The sequence below is a fragment of the Gordionus sp. m RMFG-2023 genome, chromosome 5 (assembly GCF_954871325.1).
Source record: "Gordionus sp. m RMFG-2023 chromosome 5, tfGorSpeb1-WG-v2, whole genome shotgun sequence".
In the NCBI taxonomy this organism is placed as follows: domain Eukaryota; kingdom Metazoa; phylum Nematomorpha; class Gordioida; order Chordodea; family Parachordodidae; genus Gordionus; species Gordionus sp. m RMFG-2023.
In genome coordinates, this window is record NC_088779.1 from 21,423,401 (window position 1) to 21,449,896 (window position 26,496).

Sequence of the window (26,496 nt, forward strand, 5' to 3'; positions counted from 1 at the left end):
CAGATATTTTCAGATAACAAGTGGTTAATGGATGAATAGTGTATGGTTAGTGTTTATTCAGTAATATGATATGTACATTAGTGTTGTTAAACAGTTAGATTTGAGCCGATTTTTAAAAATGGCTCACTTAATATTTTAGCCAAGAAAATATGGCCCATGCCTCGAAATTTTGTTAATAGATGCTCAAACCTTTGTGTCTTCTATGAGCTAGAAGGTTAAGGAATCGATTGCTATGGCTCTTTCAATTTTAGAGAGTGAAGAAAAAATGCATTTGGGATATCTCACACCCCCGATAACTATTATAATATTAAAACTTAAAAAAATGCATTTAATAATTTCAAGTTTTGTAAGCCTCTTATTAATTCTATCCTGGAAAGCATAGATAAAAGGTATACAGTTCAAATATTGCTTAAAATTTATATTTTGATTATCTTTTATTTTCAATGATTTAAACACATCCATAAAGATGAATATATACTATCCGCAATAATTCACCCGCTATTTAAATTGGAAATGGGTTTAGATAAAATTAGAGGTCAGAAAGAATGCTAGAACTTATTTCCAGTTTGAGAAAAGAACTGGTAAAGAAAGAGCAGAATTAATTCATTTATCCAACACACACACACCAGAATATTTTCTGATAAAGATAAAAAAAAATTTGATGAGGAAATGAATGAAGATCCTTGTGAAGATGATCTATTAAGCTTTTTTTATAATAAAGAGAATTCTTTAAATATTTTTAGTAAATTCTCCGAATTAAATTTTATTTATTAAATTTATAACAACTCTCTCATTTTCTGCGCCAATTGAACGTGTGTTTAGCACGGCAAAAACTGTGTTGAGCACTAAGCGCTCTTGTTTGTCTGATCAAAATTTTGAAAATCAATTGTTGCTAAAAATAAATAAAATATTGTTACAAAAAGATGTTATATTATATATAATATATTATTTTTGTATAATTTTATTTATATTATAATAATATATATGAAAAAATTTTTATAAAAAGATCTTATCTTATTATATATTCTTTTTGTATAATTTTATTTATATTATATATTGTAGGAAAAAAATAAATATTTATTGTTTATAATATTTAATTTTTTAAGTAACGAGTAACCCGTTACTTTTTTAGTCAGTAACGAAAGTTCCTTTTTTAAGGTACCGAGTAATGGTAACACGTTCATTTTTTCAGACGTATTGAGTAACTGTAACGTGTTTCTTTTTTGTAGTAATGTTTACAGCACTACTTGTTATTATAGACACAATCCTAATATTTTTCTAAATTTCTAAATTATTGATAAAGATAATAATAATTTTTTAATATTATAGTTTTGAAACCATAATGAAATATTGTTTATTTGTAAATATTTTCGTCCTATAAAGTTTTCATAAATGAATTGTGTCTTAATTAATGTATATCTGTGTAAAACAGTCATTTAAATAAATATAATGGATGCATCATACATTTTTTCGCAGGTGTGCCTCGAGATCTTCTGCTACGCCTCTGGCAGGTAGCCTGCTCTACCACAAAATCCCTTAGTATGGAGAAACTGGGCGAAAAATAAGAATGGCGGGTGGTAAAATGTATTTCTTGTAACAGTGGAGTAGAGTGGGGCAAGCGGATAATTTTAAAATAAGGCCTACAAAAAGAACCTATCAATAAAATTTATGGGGCAAAAATCCATATAAAAGTGCTACCTCCCTAGCAAAATACAGGCTACCGCTATGATTATGTATCTGTCCGATTCATTTATCAATATTAACTATATAAAAAGGCCCTGTATACAGGATCAGATATTTAATCAAAATTTTAATTACTAAGGTTTAATTATTTTTATTTAATATAACATCCTTAAAATAAAATTAATTATTTGAGCATATTTATAATATATACTAGTAGATAGCCCGTCAAAAATGACGGAGAATGAAAATTTTCTTCTTACTTTTATGCATGTTATCTGTTTTGAAAATAATATCCAATTTTTATTCTTCTTACCCCCTCATCCCTTCAGGCCAAGTTTAATCCATTAAAACTAAGTGCTATAGTTTGAGTAAAAATAAATTTAAAGCATTTACTTGATAATACCAATATTATTTGTTAAATATTACTGATTACTTATACCTAATATTTAATATTAAAAAAAATTCCCAGACAAAGTCCAAAGTCATATTAATTATGAAAAATTCTCCCAAGCCCAATGAAAGATCATAATAATTTTGGTAGTTAAGAACTGAAATAAAATATTTAAATAATCATAATGAATTTAAAAATACAATCAAAATTCAGATTTTCATGAGCCTTGGTTTTTTGATCAGGTCAAGCCCAGGCCTGCAAAAAAATTTGTTTTAGGCCAATGTCTGACCTATAAATAATAATAAAAATTCTCAAGCGTCCAAGCTCATAATAATTTTGAAAAATTTTCCCCAAGCCCAGCCCAATATTATTTATAAAAATATTTTCCAAGCCCAGCCCAACCCATAATAATTTTATAAAAAAAATTTCTCAAACCTGGCCAACCGATAGTAATTTAAATTTTTTTTCCAAGCCTGGAGATAGGTAAATCTCTAAAAACCATAGTCTATTTTAACCCAGCTCACCCCAACCAAGGCCAACCCATTAAGACTAAGAGTGAATACTATTTTTTTGAATAAATATATATTTAAATTAGATTTTACCTTAGGGCCATATAAACATTCTGTGTTAAATATTACACCTATGCCTAATATTAAAAAATTCCCAAGCCAGGTCCTCACACTTGGTTTTCTCAAACCCGCAAAAGACCATAATAATTTTGATAGTTGAGGACTGAAATAAAATATATAAAAAGTCACAATGCATTTAAAAATACAATCAGAATATGAAAGTTGCATGGGCCTTGGTTTTTGATTAGGCATTGCCATGTCTTCAAAAGAAATTTTCAGGCCAATTTCTAGCCCATATTTAAAATTAAAAAATTTACAGGAATCTTAGACTATAAAAGTTATGAAAGATGTTTCTCAAGCTATGTCCAAGTCTATATTAATGGTGAAAAATATTTCCCAAGCCCAGGAAAACCCAAATAATTTATTTTGATCCAGAAAAATAGGTCTGATGTAAGGCGTTTATAAGAATAAAATCTGTTTAATTTCAAAATTATCATCAAATGAAGGGTAAATATCTGATTTACCTATGATTCTACTGGTGAGCTCCTGGTATTTATATGAAATTCATGAATACATATTAAAGTACCATTCTGAAAACATGTTCATCCTAATTTAAATTTTAAACAAACCAAGTGATTTATTACTTAGTTACAAAATATAAAATTAAATTTAAGAAATTGTTATTAAATTACAATAGAAAAAATAAAAAGATATGTCTAAGTTAACAAATAATAGGAGGTAAACTTCAATCATAGTCAAATTATATATAAGTAAAATAAAAAGGTTATACATTTAATCAAAAATGTTATAATAAGTTATGAATAACATACATTCTACAATTATGAAGCTATAAGTAAATATACAAAATTTTCCTATCTTATGAGGTTTTATTTAAAAATTTATATTTATTTTGGGGTTATTCTAAAATTTTCCATTATTTTTATAAAATATGTTAATGATATATTTAGTAATTTTATTTATTTGTATTTGTAATTTATAATCTAAAAATTTATTCTTGCTAGATAAGATTTTGTGTTACCAAAGTGTGCTTTGTCCCTTCTATATCTCTCTTATCTTTTCTGAAACCTCAATATAATGGTATAAAATCCTAAATTATATAATTCAATAGTATTTAAATAAATCTCTTATTACTATTGAATGGGTACTTGTCATTTAAAGTTCTACCTTATTCCTATTGAATTGGTACTTGATGCATTTAGAGTTCTATTTACCCCTAAATATTCAGAAATATGTATAATATTAGGTGTGTATTTAGTGCATTCAATACACAGGCAAAATTTTAAAAATATCAATAAGTTGCATGGGACATGGTTTTTTGATCAGGCCTGGCTATGTCTACAAAAAAAAATTCAGACTAATCTATAACCCATATTTAAAATCAAATATCTTAAAGCACCTCTATTTTAAATTTTATTCAATATGATTTCCATCACATTTTTAAATTTTGATATTTCTAATACATGCTTACAGTAAGCATTGCAACTATTACCTCCCTTTTATTCTTAAATTTTAATATTTATATAAAATTTATTAATAAAGTATATTTAATAACCATACACACAAACTAAATAATTACCCTTCAACATCTATATAATTAATATTTTAAATTTAATTATATTCAAGTTGGTGCATGCGTGAAACTTTAATATATATATAATTAATATTTTAAATTTATTTATATTCAAGTTGGTGCATACGGTAAAGCATATGCCTTTGAAACGGGAGGCGAGGCATGAGTTCGATTCTCGTAGAGAGCAAAAAATTTACATTATACTATATAGTCTCCTTAAATTTAAAATACATTAGGGAGATATGAAAACGATCGTGTTATGATTATGGAGATTATATATTAGATGAATATTTTAAAAGTAACTGGTACATTTAGCAGTTACATTCCAAAAAATATAACTAGTTAAAGTTATTGTTTGCCAAAATGTAACTTATTATCAAAAACACTAGCTACTTTAATAACACTAATATCTACCCTTTTAGTTTCCCACCACTTTTAAAAAAATGGTAAAAATATTACTTAAATAGTGAACGGTGGCTGTAAAATTATATTTGGCAATCAATATTATGAATAATATTTACCATTTCAAGATATATCAAAAACTGCGAATATCATTAAATCTTATATTTATTAAAAAATTTATTCTTTATTTCAAAATTTTTCATATTTCATTATATAAATTTAACAAAAAAAATATATTAAAATAAAGGACCAACAATCAAATCATTTTTAAACATCGGGCAAACATTAATGACATTTTAAAACATTTGGGAAAGTAATTTTTTTCGAAAATCATTATTGGGCGTACGTAAGAAATTTTATGTGGGAAATGACCTCAAAAAACTCGTTAATCTTTTCAAGCAGGATAAATTAATTGGAAACCACTTATAAAATATTAAATTTAAACTTGTTTCTAACTAAAAATATTATTAAGATGGAGGCACAATCAATGCAATGTTCCCCTTCATCTAATCTTATTTTAAAATTATTTTACGTCCTGATATGGCTAGAGGTGGTATCTATTAGTGATCTGATAGGACCTAATTTTTCAAGTACAGCCCGACCCAATCCCGCACGAATTTTTATTTTTTCCAAAGTACTTATATATAGTAAAAATCAGTATTTTTTTTAAAAAAGTATTCTATAAATAAAAAATATTAGCACCACAATCTACAATTTATTTGACAAATGTAATATCATATTTAAAAATTTAAGCTCGACCCGTTTTTTAAAATTTTTTTAGGCCAGATCCAACCCAAACCAAAATTATTTTATAAAAATAGATTTGGCCCGGGGCTGGGTACGGCCGTAATTTGCGGATCTCTAGTATCCACATGATACCACATATTTTAAAATATTTCTGAAAAATAAATATGGATTTTACCGGGAATGTATTCCAGCATAATAATATCATTAAGTTAATGAATTATTGAGATTCTGAAACCCCATGTTCATACAAATATATACAACATCCTCAAATAAATTCTCCAAATATATTACCAATTAATGTACACAAAACCTTATTTTTATATTTTGCTAAATATCCTTAACATTCAGATTCCTTTATTATCTTAATCAGTAAAATAATGACTAATTTAGTTAATTTATCTTATTTTTATTAAAATATTTAAACTAAATTTTTATTTTTAACATTACTCAATCTTTTAACACCTAATATTCATGAATCGTGATACAATAAAATCACATTTTTAATATATCATAATTTCTTCAACATATAAATTTTCAAATAACAGTTTTGGAAATATAGCTATACATCATTCAGTCATTATACCTCCTTTTTTATTCACGATTAATTTAATAAACTCCATAAAAAATATATCACAAATATAATAAATTTTTAATCAAAAAAGCGTATGATATAGCCTATACCCAAGCTATTTGTTTTTGTAAACATGGGCCCAGATTAAAATCATTTATAAACTCAGTTAAATCATATTCAAATAAAATAATTTACAACAATATTATTGAAATTGACCCCTATTATAACTCAAAATACTTATCCTGATTTTTTTTTTAAATTTTTTAAAAGGGGAAAAGCCACCAATCTTTGTTCACCTACCTTTTAAATCAAGGTGTTTACTTTCAACACTTATTATGTAAGTAAATTCAAATTTAAATTCTCTTAAAGCATGGGAAAATCCTTTAACCTTTTCTTTTAAAGTCTTAATTAACTAACAGATAAAAAAAACGTCTTTACAGGATGATATTAGAAATAGAATATATTCTTTTTATGATTTAGGAATAAAAAATTGTGTACCTGATATAAGTGCTACCTCTGACTGTTCCCACAAATGTAAAATAATCTCAAAAGAAATAGACCAAGAGGATGAATGTGGAGCTCTCAAATGGCTTCATCTAATAAAAATTGGCCCCGTACTTTATTAAATGAATTGAATCCTCATATTTTTGCTGAGGATCTCCTAACTCCTATAAAATCTAATTCAATCGAAATAGTCCGGAAGAACTCTTTAAAATAGTTTTATCATTTAATAAAAACTCAGTAGGAGGAATTAACCTTTTGCGACCATCTTCAATTTTTTATTAACCCTAAAAATCCTAGGATGCATTGGTAAGACTTAGCGAAAATATATTAAATAAAGATTTACCTAGCCAAATTCATCAAATCCTTTTTGGCAAGATTAATGGCACTATCTAAGCTTGATGGTGGGGTTCGGCCCAATAAAATAAGATATTTTTTTAGGAAACTAATAGCTTAAGATAATCGTTGAGCACATCAAACCTGATGCTTAAAAATTGTTCCAAAATATCAACTAGGCTTTGGTGCTAAAGGGGGATGCAAAATAGCCGCCCACACTCAGCCTATTTATATCGAAGATCCTAGCTGGAAAAAATTCTTGTACATCTATTTGCTCTCCTCCAGACACCGTAGTCTGTAAGTTGGAGCCTTTCATTGTTTATCCAGAAAAATATTTTTGAACATTTTTTATGAAGAATTTCCAGTGAATGAAAAATTTATTGAACAGCCATATATGGCTGTAGAATCCTTCTCAAATTTGGTGATTATAAAATTCCTTCTGACGAGGGTATTAAACAAGAAAACCCCTTGGCTCCTCTCATATTTAGCTTAGGCATACATAACCCAATTCACTCTTTAAAAACTCTTAACTTGTACATAAAAATATTGTAATTGGATGATGACACTATCTGCGGATTATTTTTAAAAAGCCCAATTTGGTCGATTTTTAAAATCGGCCCTATTAAGATTTTAACCAAAATAATATTATGTAAGCCTCGTCATTTGGCAAATAGATGTCCAAATCCAAATCTTTCTGCCATCTATGAGTAAAAATCTCCAGGCTTGAATAATATATTTTTTATTGTAATTTCAATCGAGCCGTATTTTAAAATCGCCCCGAATCGGGCTATTTAACAACAATACTGCGGACCATCTAAAAATATTTTAACAGCGATAGATTATATCGAATTGAATTATCTAAAAATAGGTCACACTCTAAATACTGCTAAATCGGAAATATACTTTTTTAAATTCAAATGTCCTCAAAGCCCAGGGTTTTAAAATCATTCAGAGAAATTAATCTTCTTGGTTCAAAGCAGTTTTTTCAACTTTAAGGCGTTCATGTGTAAATTATATAAAGGCCTATTGGACTTGAAAATATTTTAAAAGATATGACTTCACACCAAAGTTTTTTTCTTTTAAAAACATATTTACTTCCTTTTTTATTAATAATCGTTTTTTTTAAAGTATATTAGAAAATTTTTAAAATATTAAATTGGAAGATTTTAACTGGTTTATAACAATTACCCTCGAAAATGTAAGGTTTATTTATATCCATTATATCTAGATATCTCTTTCTTCATTTCTGGCATCACGTTTGGTGAACAAGGCCATAATATCCTCTTTTATCACTCCTAAAGATAATCTTTTAAATTCGGCTTGACTGCTGGATATCTTTAGCTTTACCTGAAGTTATTTTACCCACAGTTTTAATACATCATACAATTGGAATATATTCAAATATTACAAAATGATGTCTGTGCTAGTAATTATGAATGTTTGGAAGCATTAGCAGTCGTAAACTAGGTAAACCTTTATCAGATGAACAATTAAGAGTTATCATAGCTCATCGAATTGGATGTAACATAGTTCAACCATATACATGCATAAGATGTAAAATATCAGTTGATTCCAAAGGGAGACGTTTAATTGTATATATAGTCAAGGCAGACATGGAAGGCATGTAGGAATTAATTCAGTAATTAGTCGTTCTCCTACGAGGGCTCGAATGCCAAAAATCCTAGACTGCTAATTTATTATCAGATGATTGCTTAATGCCAGATGGTTTAACTTCTGTACCTTGGTCTTTACGTAAATCTTTAATTTGGGCTTCACCTACGTCTCTTCATTTACAAATGTTGTAAATTCTAATCCAGTTAATATATAGCTGAGAAAAAAAATAAAATATTAATTAACAAATTATCTTTTTTTTTCCGTTTTATCTCTTCCTTTCAAGCTGAACTTTAATTTTTTTTTATAAAATAGGGGATAAAATAAAAACACTTAAATCAGAAACCAAGGAATTTTATATTTTAAAACAAAATATTCAAATTACTATTTTAAAATATAATAATTGTATTTAGAGTAAACGTTTAATCGTTTCTTATATTAATTTTATATCATTTAGCAATTTTTTTATATTGGAATCTATGACTGATATGTGAAATTGAACATACATACAGTGATAAACCATATTTTAATTTTGGTTCTTTTCTTATTTTTGGAATGCACGATTTTTACATGTTGAACTAATGCAAATATGTTACGAATCAGAAGTAAATTTAATACAATTACCAATATTGATATTTTTCAATATCATAGATTTCATCAATATAAAAAGAAAAATCATTCTCGTTTTGTCTAACTCCTATGCTCCTTTTTTACGGCCAAACCTTTTGCGGCAAATGTGAGATTTAGTCATATGCTAAAAGGTTAGAGTCCGGCTTAATGATATATCATTATTGCAACAAGCTCCCTTTATTAGCACACCATTGCCGTGTTGCTTCAAAATCTAAAATGGATATTCAACTTTTTCGCCAAATTCACGAACATGTAAAAAAAAATATTTAGAAAATATTTAGCCAAAATCACGAAAATGTAAAATAATATATAGAAAAATGGCCAAAATCACGAAAATGTAAAAAAAATTGTTAAATACTTTCAGTTTTTGAGCAAACTTTGTAATTAAATAATTGAGCATCTTTAATTAATAAATAAATATATATTCACATATTTAGAATCCTCATTAAATTAGCAATTTAATTATATATAATATATCGATATATAATATTTACTTTAAAAAAAATAATTTTTTTAAATTAATGAAAATATAATAAAGAAAGTATATTACATGAAAAAATAAGAATTGCAATAAAATTAATCCTAATATATAAAATATGGGAAGATTATTTTAAATCAATTATTTATAAAGGCAGCCTAGCTTGATGCCATTAATTATGAACACAAAAGTTTATGAATTAATTTGAAGAAAAATATATTCAAACTCAAAGAACAAATAATTCTTTTAAGTGGATCATACATAAATATTAAAAAGATAAGAATTCTTGTAAATTTTAATGTAGTGGAGTAGATTTCAAGTAAAATCAGATAATTCCCGGCTGAAGGGCGAGTATCCGTTGGCCCGCAAAAGAGGGTTTGGGGGACGGAACCTTCAATTATGGGACGTCTTTTGGAAATGCTCTTTAGTCTCTCGCCCTTGGAAGGGTATGTATATTACTTAAAACAAGGTCATTCGCCGGCAAAGTAAATTATTAATAATTATTGATACCAAGTGACTATTCAAATAAAAATTTTTTTTTTAAATATTATTGATCTTGATTTATCTAGCAGTATTATATTAAATAATTTATTTATATTTATACTATTAGAATCACATTTATATAAATATTTCAGAAACACTATGACATTCATTCATCTATTTACCCTCATAAGCATAATATATTATAAACCTTCAAATGAATTTTTTCGTTTGCTTTTTTTTATGAAACGAAACGACAACACCTTAATGAAGAACTTAATAATATAAGATTACAACCATTACAGCAACTAAGCTACAAATCCATTTCAAAATTTATATTTCTTATGCAATATCTGAATATGAAAAAATTGCGAAACCTTTTTTCCATATCTATAAATCACTTATTTAAATTTTAATAATTCATTTTATAAAAAAATTTGGAATCTAATGTTTTTATTATTTGTAGGAATATGAACAAGGGATTCACCGATTCGTAAAAATACCAATAATACAATTATTAAATTCATACAAACATAAACAATACAATTATTTGATTCGAAAATATGAACCGAATGCGAATAATGCAAATATTTGATTCGATTCATATTTTAGGTATGGTAGAAAGATGTTAACAATATTAATACTCTTCATTTATTCATAAGCTTTTTTCTTTGTATAAAAAGATAAGGTATCATATAATAGTAAATTTTCTTAAAATTTTGTGAGCATATTTATGATTTAATAATTTTTTTCAATAATTAGGCTATAAATGCAATGAATGATATTCAATAATATATTAATATACTAATTCTAATTTGACCCTATGATTGTTTTTACAAAAATTAATAGAAAAATTGTATTTAAAAAAACGAATTAAAAATGTTGACTGATGATAATTGTAAAAAAATTGGTTAGATAACGTATTAATTCAAATATTGTTTTATAAACAATTCGATTATCGCAAAACAATGTCATAAACAATAACTTTTAATAAATTTTATAGAATTCACAATTATATTAATTGTATTAATACATTATAAAATTAAATTTAAGTTTTTTAAAAAAAATAATAATCTAAAACAGAAAGTGTATCATTTCAATTTTATTAAAATCAATACTTCCTACTCCCATTTTCACCAAACATTTTAACAGGATCAATTGGCTCCCCGGCTAAACTATGACCTTGATCTAAAATATTCACTATACTCCCTAAAGGCTGTGAAATGGTTTTATTTTCCTTTTTCGCCTGCAAATAATCACTAAATGATGTCTGCAAAATTTTTATATTACTTGATCCTCTCTTAAAATGATAAGTCACCGCGGACTCCTTTTCAATTGATTTATCTTTATTTCTAGTTTCGAAGCTATGCCCCAGCAAAGTTGAGGTGTGATTATGATTATTTTCTTCGTCGCTAAAGTTGGAATAAGCGAACGATTTCTGTGATGGCTTGTAAGATCGAGTACATTTTAGGAGCGGTTTACATTTAAAGCAAATTAGGGATAGGATAAAAATAGCAGCGGATATCGTTAAAATTCCGCTTATAGTAAGCCAAAGAGAGGGACTTTTTTTAATTTTAACGGCGCCTTTTAGAGTAGGAACAGTTAATTTAATCTGCTTAGGTTTAATAGCGGTTGTTATTCTTATGAATTGTGAATTTGTTAAGTTTGGGTTCATATGATTGTTAGAAATATCAAAATTCGTAAAGGGTTTGGTTAAAGTGACGAAATCAGCCATAGGTGAAGTTTGTATAGTTGATATTTTTGAAATATCTGTCATTTCATCTAATGTAGTTGTATTGGTGTCCTCTTCATCATAGTCATCATCATTTACAGTACTATTTGAGGTTGAAACTACATATATTTTTTTAAATAGTTACATTTTAATAATTTATTAAATATAACTAATGTGTATGTATAATATTATATTAATAAAAAAAAGGCTTATATTATAATAAGTAGTAGGCCTTTAAGCTAATCAAGATTTTATAAATAAGAAATTTCTTTTAAATACATAGGACCTTATAAAGTTTAGAATGATGATCAAGAAATTATATAAATAAAGAATAACATTAAATTAACTTAATTTTTCAGATTAACAAAAAAACAGAATATAATTTGAAATTTATGCAAAATTACAGGCTTGATAAATTTTTAATTGCCTCCCATAAAATTATTTTAAAATACTTTGTTTGTAATACAAAAAAAAACAATACAAGAATTTAAAATTATAAATTTTATTTAAAAAAAATTATATTTGCAATACAAAAATAAAAATAATCATAAAAAAATATTAAAATGCTAATTGAGCCCCCCCCCCCCCAAAGTATATTATTTATTGGCGAATGCATCAAAATTAGAGTTTTCATTACTCATAAAATGAAATGTCGTTACATATAACGTTACTTTACAAAAGTGCTATCGTCGCTAAAAAATTACGTTACTTTTTAAAAAATATAACACCATTAATATTGTTTTTCAAAGTTTTTATTCGATTCTCAGCGTTGCATTCGCTGTATTGAACACCCGTTCAATAGGTTCCGTGAATGGATAGCAAGAGTATGTCATATTTTATAAATAAACAAGGTTTTAATATTTAGAAATTGTTTAAGGTTTTTCAAATAAAGAATATCTTTAAACCTAAAACATCGCTAAAATATAAAGTAAAGAATAATATAGATACAAAAACGAGTTGTTTTTTTTAAATAGTAACGCTGTTCAGTTATTATAGCTAATTTTTGGGGAAAAATATATCCTTAATTTTTTAAGGTTGGGTGAAATCTCTTATTTTTGAACCTAAATTTTTTAAAAATTGAAGAGAAATTAATTAATGAAGAGCTAACTAGTAGTAGAAAACGTCATATTGGGAAAATGGAAACGTAATACATTGTCATTGACATCATCAGTGCCAGTTTGGTTGTCAAGATTATTTAAGAGGGGAAACTCTTCCAACTCCGCTAATGTTAAATTTGCTATCAGTTTGCCTATCATGACATCCGGGCTACTGCATATTATCTAACATTTAAAAATAAAATGACAATTTTTTCAAGAAAATATCGACAATTTAATCTTTTGTGAATATAATATAAACCCTTCTTTTAAATGAAAGATTTATATACATAATTATATATATAATTGTCACCAAATGCTATCTTTTCTCTTTAATTTAAAAAAATTATTACTAACATATAGAAATCTATAAAAACATAACTTATTACCAAATAAAATAGTAAATAAACCTTTTCCTTGGAGGAAACCTTTATAATAGGATCGTTGAGAATACTGATCAACGGTAATATATTTAGATTACAATGCCAATTATTTTTATCGATGTTGAGCTCAATCAGTTTTGGAAACATGGAGGGAAACTGGCTAGGTAGATGGGTCAGATTGTTGTTATCTAACTCTAATTCATTCAGATTAGAAAATATTAAGTATGGGTCAGGTCCATTTATATGGAAAAGTAGATAATTTGCTAGTCGGGAGCTGTTACTCAATGTAAGTACCTTTATTATATAACGATTAAATAAATCAATAGTAAATTAAATGGTTGTATTTTTAAAGTTTGAGGGAAAAAAATCCAAATCCTTTTTAAAAGATGTGACATTTTAAAAAATGGATGTGAGGTTATAATGTATTTAACAAAAAAACTTCTTCGAGGATCTGAGAATTTTTTTGCGCTCAAAATTCTGAGCAATAAAAATATAATTTTTTTTAAGAATTTCTAAAACTATTGTAATTTTTTACGTGTAAAAATCTTTATGATTGAAATCGTAAAAAATCTTTAAACAATTTTCATTTTTTTAAAATTTCTATTACGATTTTGTATTTTGAGCAGTGATAATCGCGAACCTTGATTTGACATTTCTTAATCTCAAGGAAATACAAATTTAATGATAAAAAAATGTCCAGGTTAGACTTGTTCTTGATGTACCTGGCTAAATAGCGTTTGAATTAGGACACCATTTTTGGTGGCATTGTCATTTTTCCTCTTATTTTTTTTTTAGTTTGTTTAGTTGAAGCTATATAGCTGCCTAAATAACCAATTGTTTAGTAATAAATAGAACCAGGATATACCCTAAATGCAGGAAAACGTAACAAACGGGAATATAAATATTTAAATTATATAAGATTTCTAGGAACAGGAATTCTAAATGACATAACATGAAATCTGAGAATGTCAAATAGGGGTTTTATAATGAATATCGAAAAATTAAGTCGTAATCAAAATGAAACCTCTAGATTGCCGGTAACGTCTCTAAAAAGGTTCAAATCGATTTTGTAATAAGTTCCCATTTTTACCAAGTCCATTATTTCCTTGTAATCGTCGTAATTATCATTCGATGAACTCTCGCCAGTATGATAAACACTAGGTTTCCCATCTTTTTTGCCATACCCCTCCTTTCTAGCTAACATTGCCCTTGTCAGGTAAGTATGTAAATCAGAAGGTTGAATCCAGCTGTTTCCAGAGTTCGACATTTTCAATATTTTGAGACTTTTCAGCCCTTCAAAGCATTTATCCTCCGAGATCTGAAGAGGATTTTTGGAGAGCGACAACATAGTGAGATTGGTGAGAGAGTGGAATTGTCTTTTATAAAGTAAAGAAATGTAGTTTTGTTGAAGTGTCAAGGCCTTTAGGTCGGTACAACAACCCTCGAAGATTGTTGTAGACAAGTAATGTATATTGTTATTTTGAAGGCTGAGTCTAGTAAGAGCGTTAAGACCCTTAAATTCTGAATCGTTTAAAAACGGACCAATACGATTATTATGTAAATAAAGGTATACCAGAGATTCTGGTAAATGCTTTGGAATCTGTGTTATTAAAATATACATTATTAGTGTATTTTAAAAAAACCAGCTAATGAGTGGTTTGATTTAAAAATGGTACAATATGACTTTTGAGGGCCCATATCTCAGCCGCTAAAATTTTAAATTTCTATTAAAAATATATTTATTTAAATTTGTCGAAGAACTAAGTCGAATTCGGGTTCTGCCTGTAGGGAGGGGCATTTTAGATCTTAGTCATTGGGGGGTGGGTCTCAGTGATATTGAGTTAGGGGAGTCTAAAGGGCGGCTGAATCACCTATTTGATGTTGTGGAATCTACTATATTATATCTAATCTCCATCTTGTTACAAATGCTACAAATTAATTTTTTAACATATATATATTATAACCTGCATTATATTGTTATCGTTAAGCCATAACTTTGTTAAATTGAGTAACCCTGATAAAGTGTCATCTTCTATTGCACTAATATTGTTGTTATTCAGCCATAGAGATTCCAAATGAAAATAATTTTCGAAATTTTTATAGCCTTGTAAATAATTTATTTTATTAATAATTAAACAAACATAAATAAACATGTTTGTTAACAAATAAAAAATTAACTTAACGAGTTTATTACTAATTAAATTATGGGAAAAATAATTATTTCTACAAGTACCTTCCTCTCACCCTATTCATTTTTAAGAAAATTGTAACAGCTGATAGAATAGATCGTTTTATTGAAAAGAAGGGGAAAAATATAAATTATATTATAGTATTATGTAAATCAAGCAAAAAATTTATAAAATTTATCTGTTTCAAACCTTAAAAAGGGATTGTAGGCCCACTTTTTACCAACAAACATAAAGTAACTTCCTATCTCGACTTAACGTTTATTTTTATATTTTCTAAATTCCATTAAGAATAGCAGCCTGGAGCCATTTTTCTAAAATGATATCTTTAAAAGATGCAAAACTAAAAATTACTATTCAGAGGAGTTATTTTAAATTTTAAAAAAGGCTAGCTAGGACTATAGTTGGATAATGAGTAAATGTGTGCTAATTCGGCTCAATCTTCTGGCGCTTGTCGGAGAAAATCTTTAATATTAAGGTGTTTTAATTTATAATTTGAGTTATCTTTTTAAGAAAGACCTCGAGGCCAAAGTGATAATTTTCGGAGAAAACTTGGTTTAATTGACTTAAATGACTCAAAATATAGTAATTACCCAACTATAGCTAGGACACAGCCTAAAAAATGTTTAGTTCATAATTATCGAAGAAACATTTAACTTCTTTTTATAGCTTTGATTTATAATATTCGTTATAATCTAATAATTGGAAAATTGAATACGATATTGCTAATTCATATTCGACAACAAATATGAATGTAAATATTCTTTTAAAAAATGATTCATATATCAAAATATTCAATTCATTTTTTTAAAGTTCTAAGTATGACTAATATTTAATCAGAGTTTGAGGATTAAAGGGGCCTCAAAACGTTTTAAGTAAAATCCTTATAAAAGATATATTTTTTGGCCAGAGGTCTTCAAGCAAGAGCATTGTTAGGCTTCTCGGATGAATCGAATTACTATTAAATAAATTACCTAAACTAGTTATATTATTATAGGCAACTCTGATTTCTTTTAAGCCCGAAGGGAAGAACGAAGGAAATATTTGTAACCCATTCTCGGATATATCCAAATATTGCAAAGTGTCGTTTATATGGTTCCCGAATTCTAAGTCAGAGGAACCTAATTTATTCGATCCCAATTTCAATCTGATTAATTTGGTCAATTTTACGAAAGCGAAGGATTCGATTTTGGAGATATTGTTGGTATCCAAAAATAAGTATCTATTTTTTTAAAAAATATAGATACATTATATAATATTCATAATTCAAACAAACATGAAATGTTAATATAGCTATCTATCGCTCATAATTTAATATATTATTAAACATACTTTTTTATTTATTTTTATATACCTTAATTCTTTGCACCCAGCAAATGTGTCATTGCTGACAAGGGATAATTGATTTTTGGATAAATTGATATGGAAAACTTTAGGCAGTTTGCTTAACGAATTTCCTATTGTGTGAATCAAGTTATCGGATAGGCTTATATATTTGAGCTTGTATAACGACAGGAATACGATATCTAACCGTAATAATATTTTTAATGTCAAAAATAATAAAGGGAATATAAAAGATAATAAATTGATAAATAAATTGCAAATTATCATTTATACTAATAAAACTATTTTACAAACCGTCAATTTCGGTTATTTTATTCGAACTTAAATCTAACGAATTGAGATTGGTTAGGCCAAAGAAGCTAGTGCTTGAGATGTAAATGATATTGTTATTTTTCAATTTCAAATCTCGTAACTTTTTCAAATTAGATATTTTCTGGTTATTGAATACGGGTATTGAATAGTTTTCGACGGATAATCGGGTAATCGTAAATTTGATACCTGTATTAAAAGAAAATGATTTTATAAATTAATATTATTTAATTGTTCGTCAAGTCCTAGTCCATATAATATTATTCTTAGTCTTTTCGGGAAATTATTGACCATCTTGAACTGCTCAACCCTCTCTCCCTCCGAATCAAAATCCTAGATAGGCCCAGAGTGGTATGAATATACAAACCCAATACATTACAGCGAATGTATCAGCGTGAAAATATTATCGTGAATGTATTACAGTGGATGATCCTTATTGGATTCCATCACAGATATAGACGATAGGTGAGATATGTAATCAACGACTAGTCTATAGCCGCTACTCGAAAACAACAATTTTTTTTATATAAGGATAAAATACGACGCTATCTAGTATTTTAATAAAAACACATAAAAATCAATAACGTTCAACTCTATATATCCTAAAAAAAATTTTATTCATAAAAAATTTTAAAATATTGGTATTAATAGTAATCAAATATAAATTATTAAAAATGATTTTAACTAGAAAATTAAATTTTTATTTTTATTAGTTTAACATAAAAATTTTTAAAATATTGATATAAATTATTAAAAATGATTTTAACTAGAAAATTAAATTTTAAAATGTTATGCTAATATTCTACAAAGAAAAATACAAATATAAATCATTTAAAAATATATATAAACACATTTCAAAAATTAATGTTAACTATTTTTAAAAAATTAATAATTAAATTTAACCGATATGAACTTGGTTCAAACGCATATAAAACGTTTTCTCCGTTTGAAATTTTTTTTGTAACAGTTTGCAAAATTTATAACGGGTCATTCCCGATTTACAATTTTTTAAAATAATTTTATAATTTTTTTGCTCAAGTTTGATAATTTGTTTTCACGATTTCTTCCCCAGTCTAAACATTACCTTTTCTGCTTATTAGCTTATAATTTATTTCGAAGTTTGAGCTACGCCAATGTTCGGCTGATATGATGTTAAGGATGGCTCTGGCCATTCCTGGGGCCTGGTTTATATTTTCAATTTTCGTATTGGTATTTTGGATAAAAACATAACGCAATGATTTTTTTTAATTTAAAGAGTAGAGTAATAGCTCTATTTTTAGGAGGCTTGATAAATGATAACTTATCACCTTTACTTTACGTGTTGTTGCTCAATCGATGCATAATTTATAAAATACATAATGTAAAATTACACAGCTATGCTATCGTATAGTCGTTTTCGTGAATCGCGGTGGTTAGAGATCTGCAATAGTAAACCCGGCCAGAAACCGGGCCTATTTTTAAAAATAAATTCGGTTTGAGCAAAGTGAATATATTTTAAATATTTTTTTCAAGATACAAGGCGCCAATATTTTTTTTTGTTTGAAGAATGATCAAAAACTCGATTATATTTAGTTGCAAAATTGTATTAAAAAAAATAATTTCTATATTTAATTACATTCGGGCCGGGGCTGGTGGACAAATAATTTATATTTAAAATGGAACTTTTCGGAAGGGATCGGGTTGGGCAAATTTTTTGAACAAAATTTCGGGCCAAGCCTAACTTGAAAAATAGAGCCCAATGAATATCATTAATCGCGCAGTATTTCTTGCTTTAATATAAACAAGGCCACTACTTATCTCAATACTTTGGCATGGACCTGTATATTACGCCGAATATTGCGAATTTTTAGCCTTACCCCAACTATTGCAGTTGCTAAAAAATCGGCTAAAACGATTCCTTATCCAAAAACTATCACTCTGGCCTAGAGAAATTGCTTAAGAAATTAGCAGCTCAAATTTGTAAAAAAAACAAATTATAAATTAAAACGTATTAACGGATTTTCCCTGGAACGCACTTAAGAAATTAGCAGCTCAAATTTGTAAAAAAACAAATCTAAATTGAAACGTATTACTGTAAATTGAGCCATTAGTACCAGACTATACTCATGGAGATATAGATTTGAAATATTTATTTTATTTTTACAAAATTTTTTCCATAGACAAAAAAAATTATTACTTTCTAAAAAATAATTACTATTCGATTCAATTTAATTTAAATTAATATTTATTGAGTTGTTTATTATTTTATTCCAGATCAAAAAATAGACGTCTCCAAAAAAATGTAGGCGCCCCTTTTGTAAAAATAAATTGTAAAAGATTTAAAAATGTAAGCAAAGCAAATATACTATTACTTTTACAAAATTAATTTTAAAAAATTTAAAATGGAGCCTATTTTTTTTCCCTTATATTATTCATGTTAATCAAAATCACAATAAGATTATTATTTTAATTAACTCCAGTTCGCCAGTAGGAGTAGGCAATAATAAAGTATGAAAGAAATAAGAAAATGAATCGAGTAAATTTTTCTTGGATTATAAGCCCAAATGATTTATTTATTTTTGATTTTTTTAGCACCGCATTTAGGTTGTGTCCTGGTTTGAATTAATTTTTGATACTTAATGTGGTTTAACCTAGTAGGATAAACAGCTTTTAAACTAAGACACCATGTTTAGGCTTGTTTTAAGTGTTTTGTGGCTTTATTATTTTTCGTATTTTCTTTTCTCTTTTTTTTAATTTTCTTTTTAGGCTGTTTCGTCAAAACTAAATATCCGTCTAAACGTTGGCCTGTTGTATAATAAAGGCCTGTGTTTTAATTCGTCTTAATGTGTTTTATATTCAATTCAGGAAATCAGCATGGGCACCCTTATTTGAATAAAAAATATCAAATCAAAGGTCTACTTATTTCCTATTTTTCTAGCCTAAAGATAAGTTTCAGGATTTTAAAAGGATGCAGTCTAAGTGCTTCAACAATCCTATTGAAGTAAAAACATCTTAAGACATTTAGACAAAAATAAAGTGGCAGACGATGATCACGTAGAAACTATCACAAAATTGAACAGATTTTTTTTATTTTTTAAATTGGTTTTGATTATTTACATTGATTTATTGGTCATTTTAGCATTTAAAAATTGATCATATTTAGAATGTGTAATGTAATAAAAAATAAATAAATAAACAATTTTAACTGATTAAATATAGTTTAGTGTTAGCTCTTATCATTTAAGGCCTTTCTAAAAGCAATATTGTAAACTATTTATCCTTTATATTTTTCTTTTCTTTTTATTTACAATGAGCGAGGAGAGCGTCAAATGAAATTAAGATCCTAAAACTCTTATTCTATGATTACACAACCCTCCCCTCTCCCGTTGTTTTTTTTTAATCAGCCAATCCGTCATTCTTCATTGTTAGTTTAAATTATAAAATATGCAATTATTTTTAAAAATAATTTAGCTAGTAAAATATTTTAAGCCCTCCAGCCAATTTTTTAAAAAAAAATTTGCCTGACTGCCTTGCTCATTTTTAAAATTTTCATCCTTTGCAACTAAAAACAGGAATAGAAGGGGGTTTAAAATCCGTTTAACTATTTTGCCCGACTCCAAGTGGCGTGACTAGCTTTTAACTGAGGGACGGGGGCTAGCAAAACTCAAAAGTATTTAAGGGGCTTGAACCCGTTTGCATCTTCCCCTAAGGACACTACTGACTCCCCTAACCTAAAAAATCATATTTTCGTAAGAAAAAAATCAACAATTTTTTTAAATATAAATTTTGAAAAGTCAGCCAAAAAATACGATTTTAGTTTAAAAAACATATTTATTTTTTTAATTTTAAACTTGCGTTAAATTTTTTTTGCACAATTGTCCGACCCTGGCCCAATACAGACTAAAATGAACATTAATGGGCAGTGGAAATAGTCATTAAATGAACCAGACCAGCAGGCCTGACTCAGAACGGGCAAAAAATGGTATTATTTTAGGCAAGGCCTGCCCGATTTTTAAAAAAAATTAAATAATTTATATATATTATTTAGCTGGGAAATTTAAGAATGGTGCGTTGGATATTCATTATTGTACTGCTCATATTCTCAATTCCCCCTTATAGCAAAACTCCAAAAATTTCGGGACGAATCAACTAATAAAGAAATCCCAGACTGGGGTTGAAGTAGAAGCGGTACCTTATAAAAATTTATATGGGGTATGCGTATTTTTTATAAGAAAATTTGTTAATGGGTAAAAAAATTTTGTATAGGCCAAAGCCCCGCTGCCCTATGAACTCGGCATCAATGGTTCAAAAATAAAATACTTTTCAAATTGGGCCCGTGTAATGTACCTTTGGAGAGGGAAGGCTTTTGGCTTGTATACCTATAATACTATTTACAATTTATAGTCTTATTTCTTGTATCAACTATCACTATTCATCATATAATAAATTTTATTTTTTTAAACCTGATGGTATTTGCTTAGAATAAGAAGGGTCTCCGACGCATTTCACGAAGCCTTGAATATAAGAGCAGGTACAATTTTTGGGGCAATATGGACCGGCCGTTAAGATGAAGCCATCTAGATATAATAGTACGATTAGGATAAATAATTCAATATGAAAAGTGGTGCTATTTTTTGATAACGATTTCATCAAAATATTTTCTCGTATTTTTGGCATATTATAAAATTCATTTATTTAAAAAAAATAATTATGATTTCCAAAATCACATAGGTTCAACTCATCTATCATGCGTATAGATTATTCTTTTTTTAAATTTCATAGCTTTATATTTTCGTAAATAAAAAAAAGATCACCGAAATTTTTGAAGAGAAAACAGAAAAAAAAGGCCTTTTTTATATTTAAAATTTTAATATAATTATAAATATTTATTATATTTTTTCGAATTATTTTTGAAATTACATTATTATTTACAAAAAAAACAAAAACATTATTTTTCTTTCTATCCTTGCAACTGCAATGCAAAAGCCTCATATAAAATAAAAAAAATGTAAACTTTTCATCTGATACTTTTATATATCTCATTCTCATAATTATTTATTATAATATTTTTTTTTATAAACAACATATTTTTCTTTGCGTTTTTTAAACAAATTATATTTTTTTGGAGAGGTAATGTTATTTTCCCAGTAATTTATTATTGAAAATGAGAAGAAAAACTTTGATAACGTTTAGATTTAACCGGCTGGACCACTTATGCAAACATTTTTAATGGGCCAAGCTTTGCAACTATTTACGATTCCCATTATTATTTTATTTGTAATTTAATCCATTTTATTAATGTTATCGAAATTATGTAAAGTAATTAGAATAACATGTAAACTGTATGCATATATGATAACATATTTAGGGAAAAATAAAATTTTTTTTTTAAAAATAGTCATCCTCTTATGATGACCATGAATTTTTAAATAATTTTTAAAACAATATTTCGAAACTGATTTTTTGTAATCAGAAGGGCCTTGTTTTATGGCTCTTATTAGTTCCATTATGGATATAGCCTCTTTCCCAAATGATCAGTTTGTTGAAACCATAATGGGTATAAATATATTGTCGGCTAGATGTAAATTTTTTTTGAATTTCCTTTAATAATATTAATTTTACCATATTAATTTTTTATAAACCCTTTCTGCAACTTTTTATATAATCTACTTTTTATTATACCATAGACGATGATGTATTTAAGAGACTAAAACATTGATGGTAAATCATTTCTCTGGGATATATAATAAGTTCACATTATATTTTCATACAGGATATTCATTCATTTAAGCAAGTCCATTTAGGATAATTTTATAATTATATAAAAATCTTCTATGTAAAAAAAAATGAGCATTCAAAATGTTGAGTAAAATCAAATATTTAGTTCCGTCATTCAGTAATTTAATAATTGGGAACTTAGCTATATGGTTAACTTTACCCAAACCCAAGTGTAAGTGATTTTGAATTTATTTAACCATCTATATTTAATTTTCGAGTCAGAAGTAGAGGCTTAAAATATGTAGTGTAAACGCAATAAAAAAGTGAGATATCTATAACCATAACAACTAGTTTTGTCAAACAGCTCGATTTGAGCCGATTTTTATAGACGGATAACTCAATAATTTAGCCAGAAAAATATTGTCTAGGTAGATGTCCAAATCTTTGTTCCATCTAAGAGCAACGTCAGGCTTGTATACATTTTTGTTAAATAAAATATTGAGTTAGCCATTTTTTAAAATCTGCTCAAATCAAGCCGTTTAACATCTAGGGGGCGCAGTCCATATCTATTTTGGGTAGATTCTGTAAAAATTCTGGTATAAGGCTCAACTATTTTTTTACTGGGTTTCGAGGGTGGAGTCATAATCTTAATTGCATTTAAAAGTTTCTGTTTCCATTTTTGTCAAAAAAAGAAATTTTTTCTTTCGTTTGTTTAAAAAATCTTGATTTTATAGTTTAATAATTATAAAATTTTAAAGTTTCGCTTTTAATTTGGGCACAAAATTTAAATTCAAAATTTGAAAAAAATCCAAATTTTATTTTTAATATTTGATTACAGAGAGATTTTTAACGCATAAAAATTACAAAAGATTTAGTTATAGGTAGATCTCTGCTCCGACGAAACTATCAGCGGCCAGTAAGAGTTTCAAAACTCGAATCGAGGGCTGGCATTTTTAACCGCCATCAACCACGGCGTAAATCGGCGCACCGTTATGAAACACTACAGAAATCTCGGCATAATATTTGATCATTATAGAGAAAACTCATTATAAATTCAAAATCGATTTTGTAAGTTTTATAATTATCAGGTATAAAAATAATTTTATTCAAATTTTACGGAAATAATGATGATCTTCTTGAATTCAACGTCAAACTAGCAGTAGGGGAAACTCTTGCACTAAGTGTGCTAGTTGCCGGAACAAAAAGTATTTTTTTTAGCTAGCGCGAAAAATTCTGGTGATTAATTTTGTTCTATTATATACTTTGACACAATTTTCAATTTCTGACATCTTAGGTCTAGAAGAGAAGCCAAGATATAGATTATAAAAAATTAATTAAATAAATGAATATGTTATATTATTATTTGCAGAAACAAATTGGAAATCATAACTCAAGGTTTTTAAACATATTTTCTTTTAGGGAAATTATTTCTGAGCTAGCATTATCATCTGATATTACATTTGTTTCAATTTAACTTCTAAAAAGTGATGCTAAGTAAAATAAATCTTTTTGGGCACATAAAAATTAAACTGTTACTTTAAATATTGAAAGAAAAGCTAATATAAGTCTGATTCATAGTTGAGATAGTGTTTCCTAATTCTTTTCAAAATATTATTTAAATTTTTTTTATTTCCCAGATATGCTTTCAAGCATAATTATTATACTAAGCCACCTAATTGGGGCATTTAATTTTAACGTTTTCTATGTGTGCCATTATTGTTATTATCATCATTGGAATCCCCCAAAAAAGGATATGAGGGTATAGATCAGTACCATCAATATTTAGCATATCTGATGTTAATTGTACATTATCTTTGATTTGCCCCGAACTTAAATTCAATTCTGCATTTTATATCTTAAAGCAGTAATAATTTCTCTTATTCTTTTGATAAGGTTTTCAACAAACGATACACTGTCCGCTGTAACAAGATTAGGTAAACCATAAACCAAGCATATGTGTTGTTCGCATTCTATTTCTAACATTGGGTCTCCATTTTAAAAATATGTATAATTATTGTAACTTATGTAATTTTAGATTTTTGATTGATTGAATTCTAAAATGATGTCTAATTATGATGAATAAGTATAAAATAAGAATTAACCAAAAACCTGTTTGGTATAAAAGTTTAGTGATGTTGACCAATTATTAGATTAAATGTATAAAATATGAAAATTATTTTTAAAAAAGTTTTACGCCGCCCAACGGTCAACCGGCGCACAGGTCTACTTATATGTAAAATTTGATCAAAAATCTCTTTCCTTTTTAAAAAAATACTTTCTTAAAAAAAAACTCTCTTTAAATCAGGATTTAATAATAAAAAAAATTTAAATGAGCATTTGAAGATTTTTTTCGCTCAAAATTTTGAGCAAAAATCTTTGAATATCAATAAAATGGAAGATTAATTTTTAAAAATATTTTTAAAAAGATCAAAAATATTTTTAAAAAGATCAAAAATATTTTTACAAAAATTTGTGATTTCAATCATCTGAGAATTTTATGCATAATAATCACATAAAAGATTTTTTTACAAAATATATTTGAAATTTTAGGTAAGGTGTGATCAAATATCCTATTTGAATATTTACAAAAAAAATACTCTTTAAAAAAATCTTTAATCAACCAAATCGTTTAAGATTTTTTCTTTTAAGCAATTGTTAAACTCTTGTTCAAATTAGGCATATAACCAATTGAGTAAAGCATTTTATAAAAATTAATTATACGGTTCTCTAAACCAAATTTTTCTGACATAATATAGGAGGTAGCTAAATTTTTATTAAAAAAATAAATTAATTAGCAAACTTTTATCGTATTAGAAAATCTTTAATAAAATTTTCTTTTTATATAAAAAAATTCTTATTTTAAAATTTTGCTTTTAAAATTATCTAAAAATATTTATCTTTAGCAAATACAAATAGAAAATATAAAAAAATTTATGATGATTTTCCGAATAATTTAAAATTCACTTTTTTGCATCTAAAATAAAAAAAATTACAATAAATTGTAAAAAAAATCTAAAAATAACGCCATCGTGAGTATATATATTTATAGATAAATTATAAAATAGTATTGAAGTTTTTTTTAAAAAATATGATTTTTTATATATAATAAGATATCTATTATATAAAAATAAATAGATTACAAATAACGCAAATAAAATAATTTAATTACATTTTTCATTCTTTAATATACAATAGAACATGTAAGAGAGTATAAAATGTCTTATTAAAATAATATAATCATACCATCTGTATGAGAGTTTGAAGCCTGAAGCTTTGCCCAATTTCATTTTATTTAATTGGTCTTTGAATTTTTTTTATTATAATCACATAAGGTGATATCAAAACAAAATTTTGTTAGCTCAATAAAACATTCAATATCTTAAAAAATCAAACACTATTATCCTTTTTACATAAAATTTAATTTCTAAATAATAATATTAGCTAAATTATGGTTAAAAAAAATTGCAAGGGACTTGTAAAGAACATGGGCATACATTCCAACAGCTTTATTCTTATGTCAATGAATTAAAATCCTAGAAAGGCTTCAAACTTTGATCTCTGTAATTAATTATTGTTTCAAAATTTATAATATATATATATATACTATTAAATCTTAATTATTTATTCAAAGATTCTTTAAATTCATAAATGATTGTATATGTATATAAAAAAAAATATACACACATCTGTAAATATATATATTTATTTGTATCCTACCTTAATATTTATAATAACCTATATATTTTAATAAAAATGCTAAA

General features: G+C 26.5%; 1 protein-coding gene across 3 annotated transcripts; it reads right to left on the reverse strand.

Moving 5' to 3' along the window:
* Nucleotides 1-10,794: 10,794 nt before the first annotated feature.
* Nucleotides 10,795-21,731, reverse strand: LOC135929498 (leucine-rich repeat-containing protein 70-like). 3 transcript variants are annotated; one of them, XM_065466106.1, is made up of 10 exons: nt 21,481-21,731; nt 17,024-17,227; nt 16,740-16,911; nt 16,360-16,607; nt 15,164-15,303; nt 14,224-14,799; nt 13,227-13,493; nt 12,831-13,002; nt 11,281-11,841; nt 10,795-11,236 (listed from the first exon to the last, which is right to left on the reverse strand). In XM_065466106.1, exons 1-10 carry the CDS (start codon nt 21,692-21,694, stop codon nt 11,220-11,222), a joined length of 2,571 nt encoding a protein of 856 aa, XP_065322178.1. In that variant the 5' UTR covers nt 21,695-21,731; the 3' UTR covers nt 10,795-11,219. The 3 variants fall into 3 exon arrangements, with proteins under 3 accessions (XP_065322178.1, XP_065322177.1, XP_065322176.1); XM_065466105.1 differs by having other exon boundaries at nt 10,796-11,841; nt 17,024-17,094; nt 17,143-17,227; XM_065466104.1 differs by having other exon boundaries at nt 10,796-11,841.
* Between the last annotated feature and the right edge of the window lie 4,765 nt (nt 21,732-26,496).

Excerpts from the sequence above, each read along its gene's own strand:
- LOC135929498 (XM_065466104.1), bottom strand. The coding sequence starts at position 21,694 with ATGCCAAAAATACGAGAAAATATTTTGATGAAATCGTTATCAAAAAAT. Across the intron at positions 14,800-15,163 it reads ACGATAACAATATAATGCAG|ATTCCAAAGCATTTACCAGA; the intron begins GTTATAATATAT and ends TTAATAACACAG. Across the intron at positions 11,842-12,830 it reads TATGACGTTTTCTACTACTA|TTTCAACCTCAAATAGTACT; the intron begins GTTAGCTCTTCA and ends AAATATATGTAG.